Source organism: Hipposideros armiger, unplaced genomic scaffold, assembly GCF_001890085.2.
Source record: "Hipposideros armiger isolate ML-2016 unplaced genomic scaffold, ASM189008v1 scaffold_1396, whole genome shotgun sequence".
NCBI classification, from domain to species: domain Eukaryota; kingdom Metazoa; phylum Chordata; class Mammalia; order Chiroptera; family Hipposideridae; genus Hipposideros; species Hipposideros armiger.
In genome coordinates, this window is record NW_017732746.1 from 14,918 (window position 1) to 24,051 (window position 9,134).

Consider the following 9,134-nt stretch of genomic DNA (forward strand, 5'->3'; position numbering starts at 1 on the left):
CTGGCCCTATACAACCCTATTTTTAAGGAAAATTAAGACTGAAAAATAAACCTTACCTAGGATATGTTCTTGAGGGGATTGGATTAAGCCAAAGAACAAAGGTGGGGACCGGCCGGGTTGCGCATTGGTTAGGAGCTGGCTTGGGACGCCAGAGGGCCCCTGTTCAGATCCCACACACGAGGGCCAGTGACACTGCCCTCTACAGCTAAGATGCTGAACAGCAGCTCAACCTGGAGCTGGGCTGCCGTCAGGCGCCGGTGAGGGCGTAGGCTGCAGCACCTGCTGCAGTGGGTTGCCATGGGCTACCCTGTGTAGCCAGCAGCCAGCGAGAGCGGCCAGCAGCCATGAGCAAGCTCAGACCAGGAGCCAGGGACTGATCTGCCTCGCCCAGGAAGAGCGCAATGATGGTGTCAACTTGGGCCAGTGAAGCAACGTCCTCCACAACTAGACTAAAGAACAAAAAGGACAGCAACATCTCTGTTCCCCTTCCCCCAACTCCCCAGCGCTGCTCCCATCCCCCAATGAAAATCTTTAAAAAAAAAAAAAGAAAGGTGGAGGCCACAGAAGAGGGAGGAAAGTTAAAGATAGCGGTTGCAACGAGCCAGCGAGGCCCCGCCCCTACCACGCCCACCAAGCCCAGGACCCGCCCTAATTCCCCCCTATTGGACCTAAGCTTCGCCCTCAGCCTTCGCCTAGACCCGGCCCACCAGCCGCACTCTCCGGGTCCCTCCGATCCAACTCCAGAGTCTAACCCAGGGAAGGAAACTAGAATTTCTCCTCCGAGGGTGGATGTAGAAAGCTTCTCCCGCCCGGAGAACCGGAGGCCGGGTCACTTCCGCTCCCGGCGGCCCCCAGACTAGAAGCGGAAGTGCGCGGCGGAGGCGGCGGCGGGCGATGGCTCTGCAGGGTGCTCACGGCATGCTTCGCTGGGAGTATCTCCCCGGGGTTTGCAGGTGCGGCTCAGTTCCTGGGGAGGGCTGGGAGAATAGAGAGGAGCCTTACGACCTAAGATAGCCTCCCCCGCCGAGTGCTTTCTCCCCGCGGTCGCCCTGGCGACGGGATGGGGCGCGCACAGCTCGGCCTTGCAGCCGCGCTCCACCACCCCTAAGGCCAGGTACCTCGCCCCCAGGTAACCCCCCTCCAGGCGGACGGGACTGCCATCCATGTATCGGAATCACAGTGCAGTCCAGGTCCTCCTGCACGTGAGGAATGGTGACACTGGCCAGCCCCAGCTCTCACCCATCCTCGATTTTAGGGCCAAACCCTAGCGCCCTTATGCAAGATAACTGTTTATAAGCAATTCACGTTTTATTTAATATGGCATTTCATAGTATCGGGCTCTGTTGAAAAGTTAGGTCCGAGTCTACATGTGCTACTTGGTTTGAATGACTTGTCAAGCAAATTTAAAAAATGGAATGCACCCTCTAGCAAGGGATGAATTAGATGATTATATATGTGTGTGTGTGCATATATATATATATATTTTTTTTTTTGTTGTTTGTTTGTTTGTTTTGTTTTGTTTTGTTTTGTTTTGTTTTTGTTTTTGGTGACTGACGATTTGCAGTTCCTAAGCTTAGGACCTGTTTACTTAGCTTTCGTTGCGTTTCCCTTTCATGTCTCTCTCTCTTTTTTTTTTCTTTTAAAACGGCTTTCAATTTGTTACTTTTACTTTGTATCAGTGCTTTTCACTGTCAGGTGAGGGTGTCTTAAGAAAAGCTATTTGTCAATTATGTCACAAGTCTTCTCGAGGAAAAGTAAGACTCTTCAGTTCTTTTCACGTTGGCTCTGCTACCAAACAAGGGTTACCACAAGCCTGTAAATCACCGCAAAACTTCAAAACATGGGCTTCCAGGAAAAAGATGACATACATAGCTTTGTTAATACTGGGCATTGAAATTGAGTTGGCCATAAATGAGATGTCTTTTATTTTTTTTAAATAATAGGGTTAAAGCTCACCTACCGAGAAATGAGGAAAAATTAATTCTGGAGGAAAATTAAACATCAGATTTCAGTTTTACGAATGAGATGTTAGTTTTCAAAAGGAATACATGTTACACCTCACCATTTTTAGAAAGAATTAACATTTTTTAAAGACGTATGAAATCTGTTGTGGATTATGTTATATGAACAGGCACATTAAGTCATTTTTATATTTATTTTTGTGTTTTTATATTTTGTGTGCCTCTGCATGCAGGCGCATGTCTTCTTAGGCTAGCTATACTGCATTGTTCTTTGGGAGTGTTGATATTTGGCACATTTCTTTGGGGGTTGCCTTGGATGGACTGGGCCCTGTATAGGGGGAAACAATGCCAGCAAAATAGATACAGTGCTTGTGTCTGTGGATTTTTTATTCTATCTGGGAAGACATTTTAAATTAATCATGACGAGGGTGGTATGGAAACATGGAACAGGAGAACTTGGGGAGGAGGTCAGGAAAAACATCTCAAAAGGGACAAATGTTTGAACCTAAAAGATGAGTTGTATGTAGCTAGATGGGTTTTGGCTATGGAATAGGAGTGCGGAAGAGATTTGAGAGACCATCCAGATGTACAATCCGTTAGGCAGGAAAAAGCCTAGTGGATTCCATGAGCAGAGAAAAGACAGGGAAAGCTGAAGTAGAGAAAACAACGTGCAGAATGGATGAGCCGGGTCGGAGAGGAATGCACTGCCCTGAAGGTCATGGTAAACTTTGGACCTTGTTCTAAGGCCATTGGGAAGCCACTGAATCAGAGTTTTAGTTAGGGTAGTGACATGATTTTGTCTGTGATTTCAAACCAGCTTCTGGATTGAGCTGGAGTTTGGGATGGACAAGAATGAAGGCAGAGTCCATATGTATGTAGGAACCTGGATAAATTCAGGACTCAAGATAATAGTAGTTGAGTCTTGATGGATAATTGTGAAATTGGAAAAGATACCATCTTTGAGACACATGTAGAGGTAGAATTGAGAATTTGGTGATTGATTTATTCTCCACTACATGATATAAAGCAGGTGTTGGCAAATTACGGCCCATGGGTTTCTGACCCAATGCTGGTTTCTATAAATAGTTTAATTGGAGCACTTTTAAAAAAAATGTGTTCTTTCTCTATGACTGTTTTTGTGCTACAACTGCAGTTAAATAGTTGCTATAGAGACCATCTGGCCCATAAATCCTGATATTTACTATCTGGCCTTTTAAAGAAAAAGTTTGCCAACTCCTAATATATAAAGTACTTAGTGTGCATCAAGTGCTGTGCTGATGGCAGGATTTGGGGTTCTGAAAAAAGTGAACACAGGCCTGTACTTAAGTTTTTACATCATAGTTGGAGAGAGAAAGGCAAAATCACCTAAACAAATAAATATAAAAATCACAACTTGATAAACGTAGTGGAGGAAAAGTAGAAGGCGTTGGAGGTATCTTGAGGGAATATAAGAGGAGTAATGATCCTTTTCTTAGGTAAGAGGAGGCAGTAGAAATGGTCCAGTCCCACGATCTGCAAGGTGGTACTGGGGGCCCAGGATATTGCTTACTAAGATAAAGTCCCTGTAAGTGTTTTTTGCCCACAAAAAAGGAATTATCTGGGTCACACCCTTGTTTGGTGCTCTGCTTCCACCCTCACTCCTTCTTATACTCCGTCTCTCTTTTATTGCAGAGAGGATGCCTGCTGAGACCTTAAACCCTGCCACTGGCGTCATGGTGAGGGGCTGGGGAGTCTGGATGGTGGGGGGGGCATAATTATGTACTCCGGGCCCTATGCCCTGTCTCCTTGCCATCAGCTGAGGAAGAAAGGAGCATCTTCTCCCCTGCTCCAGGGGACCTGGCGACCTCTTTCAGTGTGTGACCTCAGGAGGGAATTGGCTTGGGAGGAGAGTTCCCACAGAGACTCTGGGGCTCTGTGCCTAATTCCGGAGCCTGACTGCAGAGTAGGGCTCGTTTAGAGCTGGCAGCAGAGCTCTTCCAGGGTCATCCCTGCTCTCCCTTGTGAGATTACCCTAAACACATGTGGCTGTAGAAATTTAAAGTTAAATTCATTAAAATCCAATAAAAGTAAAAATTCAGTTTCTCAGTTACCTGAGCCACATTTCTGAAGTGCCCAGTAGCCACATGTGCAGGCATAGGACACTCCCATCCTCCCCGAGAGCGCTATTGGACAGTGCTGCTCTAGGGAATCCTGAAATTACAAGGCCACTTCTCAGAGGCAATGGAAGTCCTATTTTAACAGGCATAAAAGATTACTACATGCTTATAGAAGTCTAGGGATGGCACAAAAATTAAGCAGTCAAGCCCAAACTTCTGATGACTTAAATACGGAGTTTAGGAAAAACCCTCTAAGCTGAGAAGTACAGGCTCTGCCATCATTGGCCAGTGAGGTGACAGAGAAAGCCAAAACTTATACTTTCGGATTTGTCCAAGTGTTAAAAGAACCATAAATATTTTTGGCTTGGCGGGCAACTGCTCAGTTCTGCCTTTGCAGCACAAAAACAGTCATGGAGATAGGTAAACAAATGGGTGTGGCTGTGTGCCAATAAAACTTTATTTACAAAGACAAGTGGCCCCGGGCTTTGCTGAGCCCTGGAATGGAGAGAGCTCCCTGTCTGAATGCTCTTGTGCTGTGTTTCCCTTCCCCAGTGGTAATCAATCTTCCTGCAGAGTGGCGGGTATGGTCCTTGCTGAGCCAGAATATGTGTGTGCTATCTTAGGAATCAGTCATCTTCGAGGATGTGGCGGTGAGGCTCATCCAGGACTGGGCGTTGCTGAATGGCGCGCAGAGGAACCTGTGCAGATACGGGATACTGAACAACTGCAAGACACTGGCTCCCGGGGGTAAGGCTGGCACCACTCCCACCCTTCTTGTACGTAGGCGCCAAATGCTTAAGGGCCTGCCACGTGACCACAAAGGTTTGGTGTGAGCTTGGTGGGGTTTACGGTTCACTGTTTCATAACAGAGCTCCATCTCTTGCCCTGACTACATTTTCTCCATCGTCAGGACCTGTGCGGGTCTCACTGACTTTGGTCTTGGACCTCAGGGCTTAGATAACCTCAGCCCCATGGAGCAGAGAAGAGGGTGTTTGTGGTTTGGGCCCTTGTGAATGAGCTTCACTGAGTTCATTAGAAATTGGGCGTGATCACTTTGCTACCATCCTACTCGCCCAGCATCATGAGCTGAAGTCCACACGGAAGCTGGCTGGCTGGTGGGGAATCGTCTGTTTTCCTCTGCAAGTCCTCCCTCCCTCAGCACGTGTCTTTCTCCATGAGCAGGGACTTCACCATGCAAACCCAGGCTTGTTTCCCAGGTGGGGCCACCAGAAGAGCGGAGGGCAGCAGAACAAGGCATCCTCCGTACCATGGGTGTGGGTGAGTACCAGGGGGCGCCAGGTGCAGGGAGCTTGTCAGCCACCCTCGGATAGTTGGGAATTGTCAGTCTGACAGCATCTTAAAGGCTCTTCATTCTGGGGTGCGGTTTCTCAGGTGAGTTGCTTTAGCTTTTCTTTTTTCACATTCTAGCTCTCTCTTACACTTACCGTTGGTCACAAAAAAAGATACGTTCCAATTTCTCTTGTTTGAAAAAAATCTGAGATATTTACATACCATAAAATTCAACCTTTTAAAATGTGCAATTCATTGGCTTTTAGTATATTCACAAAATTGTGCAACCATCACCACTATAACTCACCTCAGAATGAAACCCTGTCTTCATGAGCAGTCACTGCTCATTCTCCTCTCCACCCCCAGGCCCTGGCAACCACTAATTTACTTCCTGTCTCTGTGGATTTGCCTGTTCTGGACATTTCATATCAATGGAATTATACATGTGACCTTTGGTATCTGTTATCTTTCAGCATACTGTTTTTGAGGTTCATCCATGTTGTAGCGTGTGTCAGTTCTTAATCTTACTCAATCTTAAAAAGAATGAGTAATATTCCACTGTATGGATGGACCACATTTTGTTTATTCTCTGTTGATGGACAGTTTGGTTATTTTTACTTTTTGGCAATTGTGAATAGTGCTGTTGTGAACAATCATGTACAAGATTTTACGTGGACATGTTTTCAGTTCTCTTGGGTATATACTTAGAAGTAGAGTTCTGACTCATATGGTAACCCAATGTTTAACTTTTGAGGAAACACCAAACTGCTTTCTAAAAACATTAGTGTACCATTTTATGTTCCCACCAGTGGTGGATGTGAGTTCTGATTTCTTTACATCCTTACCCACACAGATTACCCAATTCCTCTTTAAGTTGAACATTTCTGTGTGTGTTCTTTATCTAATTGCTACTTACTTGTTTCTCTGATAACTCTCTTTTTGGCAACATCAGTCTCATTCCCTCCCCATAGAATCTTTTGCTCTGAAAAATAGGCGTTTGTTTCTCCTTGTTCCTGTCACTTCCAAAATCCACACACAGTCCTACTCTTTGAAGTCTCACTTTGCTCACTGATGCCTTCTTCTCTTTCAGTGCTTTTCCAAGTTTAGGGTCAATATATTTTTGGAAAAAGCCTATTTTCTTGTGTGTCGATTTCATACCACTACTATTTCTTTCTGAAAGAAGTTTTTTCCCCCCTAATTCATTTTAGACTGGGAATCTCAACTGAAACCCAAAGAGTCTACTCCTATGCAGGATATTTTGGAGGAAAATTCATCTCATGATTTGCAAATGGCAAGATTCACGGTGGGTGATCCTTCATTCCCCCTCATTGGAGAATTTGCGGAATATGTGACTTGGAAATGTACCCCAGGGCCAGGGAGCCATTTGAGCCAGGGCCTTCCTCCAGGGTACCCCCCTAGTGTCTGAGAGGACACTGTGACCATAACTGTGAATATGACTATTCACATAGTCTGTGACTCATGAGTTTGGATAAACTCTGCCTGTCGTTCAAGACTTTCTATCTAGGAGGTTCCCCCAAGTAAGCATTTCTTTCAATGTGAGTCAGACATGGATTGTGTGAAATGTGATTTATTCTGCGACAATCATGAGAAACATGCTGTCTGTTAGGGAAGCCCCAGGAACGTTAAGACTGTGGGAGAGCCTAGTGGTGGAGCCCGCAGTGTCTTGGAAGAACGTGACCTGTGTAAACAAGGCGCGCCTCTGAAAAGGCTGAAGATGTGCCTCACCTCTGATGGGAGCATCCGTGGATGTGGCGTGGATGTCACGGATGCTGGCGAGCTTTTCGTCATCATGTGCCCCTTTTTGGGAGAGCACACTCTGCCTGGAGAGAAGGCCCCAGTATTTTAACTGCAGTGGGAAAGGCTTCTGGACGAATTGTAATCATAACTGGACCAAGAGAACCCATAGGAGAGAGGGCCGCTCTGATTGTAAAGAACATGGGCAAGTTAGAGATCCCTCCCCACTTAGGAGACAAGTCGAGATCCCAGACTGGAAAGAAACCCTTTCAAAGCTGGGGAAAAGCCTTCAGCACCAGCTTGCATGTCACGGTGCCTTAGTAGTTACACACGGAGCCCTTCCGTCCCCGCTTTGGCCCTGAGTTCCTGCCTCTCCAAATTTCAGGAGCTTCCAAGATTTGAGTTCCCATTCTTGGGGATTTTGAGGGCTAGGGTTTGGATAAAGGAACATACAGACCCCATCTTCACTGCCTGGGCTGGGCCTGCTTATCCTGGAGCCACTGAGATCTCTGGGTTTCCTCAGTCTGCACCCCTCCACCTCTGTCATGGATGGTGTCGGCCTCAGAGCATCAGAGACACCAGGCCAGTGGATGGACAGGTATGGTCCGTGTTGTAGAGACCTTTGGCCCATTCTTTTGTCCTGAGCAGGGGAGCTGCAGCCCTGCATAACCCAGTGTGGGCTGCAGGGCAGCCAAAACCCTTGCCCCGGCACGGCCTGCAACAGAAACCAGGGCAGCTGAGACCCTCCTCCTCCCCAGGCCTCATTGTCCTTGGTTTACACTCTTGTTTAGGTAGACGGTGTCTTCCAGTAGCTGCTTGGGAAAGGGCATGTGGTTTTCAAGAGCTTGAGATCTGCAAATGTGTCATTGGCGCTGCTGAATTGCAGGGGCCTCATGTGATCAGTGCAGTAACCCTATTACAGAGCATTCTGTGTGTCGTCATAGAGCCCTCAGTTGACGCTTGGTGAATGAAGGAATGAGCAGATAGGTGCTGGTGAAGGCATCTCCAGGCCCCCACTGCGCCCATGTCTCCATCAGCCGATGGACTATGAGAGGGAGGGAAGGAGGATGAGCCCCGAGAGGACCCCCTTTCCAGTTTCTGTGGCTCTTCCCTTTCAATATGGGGCTCCAGCACTGTCCACAGAACTCTGCTCCAGCTCAGTAGTGAACACCAAGTGGTGGACAAAGGGCCTCTCCTGCTGTATCCGAGCCCCAGGAAACAGGAGGTCACAGAATGTTCTGAGTGGGCAGAGGAAGTCTACTTCCAGACACATGTGGAAGAGAAACTGAGCAACGCATCCCTGAAGACACACAGCTTGCAAAGTGATAGAGCTGAACTTGGAGCTGACAGTTGAATCCAGGCCTAGCTCCCGAGACCACCGTCTTAGCCACCAGGATCTGCTGCCTGAGGTCACATGACCTACCACTTGTTTGATGGTGTTGACCCTTCCACTAGCCCTTCTGGGCCATTCCAGGTGTCACTGAGCCTTGTTCCAATCACTGTGGCCCCTACGGCAGTTCTGAGGCCTCCCTGTCATGTGGGAGTAAGTGCTGGTAGCTAGGGACAGACCGAGGACCTGTGTCTTCCTTCTCATGGTCAGCGAGGCCAGAGGAGGGGCAGGCACATAGGGAGCTGAGAATTGCTTTTAGAAGAGCCCCAAAGGAGACTGAGAATGGGGTGTCTCCAGGCTCAGCCTTCCTATGCCGCCTCTTTTCCACAACACCTGGTTCCTGGAGGCTGGGGTTTCACCTCCCTTGTTCTCTGCTGGATCCACAGTGTCCATACTGGCAGCATTTAGGAAGTATATGTTGAACAAATAGGCTCAACTCCTCACAAACCTTTTTTTAAGAAGAGTGATCTGTGTTAAAATTTGATGAAAATGTTTGTCTCAAAATAGACCCATGGGGCTTTTTAATTTATGTAGGTGACTGAGTGATGACACAGGCCAGTGCCACAGAAAGATTGTTTTGACTTACATTTCCTGAGAGGAGAAGGCTTGCCATGTCTCATGGGGCCGCACAGGGAAAGCGTC

The 9,134-nt window shown here is 47.4% G+C and overlaps 1 protein-coding gene across 1 annotated transcript in view; it reads left to right on the top strand.

Moving 5' to 3' along the window:
* The first annotated feature begins 709 nt into the window (after nucleotides 1-709).
* Nucleotides 710-9,134, top strand: part of ZNF333 (zinc finger protein 333) — a 23,175-nt gene continuing 14,750 nt past the window's right edge. The window contains exons 1-5 of the mRNA XM_019633758.1: nucleotides 710-953; nucleotides 3,633-3,676; nucleotides 4,681-4,804; nucleotides 5,240-5,335; nucleotides 6,556-6,650. Coding sequence (XP_019489303.1) covers nucleotides 3,638-3,676; nucleotides 4,681-4,804; nucleotides 5,240-5,335; nucleotides 6,556-6,650 — 354 coding nt within the window. The 5' untranslated portion in view covers nucleotides 710-953; nucleotides 3,633-3,637. The remainder of the gene's footprint in view (nucleotides 954-3,632; nucleotides 3,677-4,680; nucleotides 4,805-5,239; nucleotides 5,336-6,555; nucleotides 6,651-9,134) is intronic.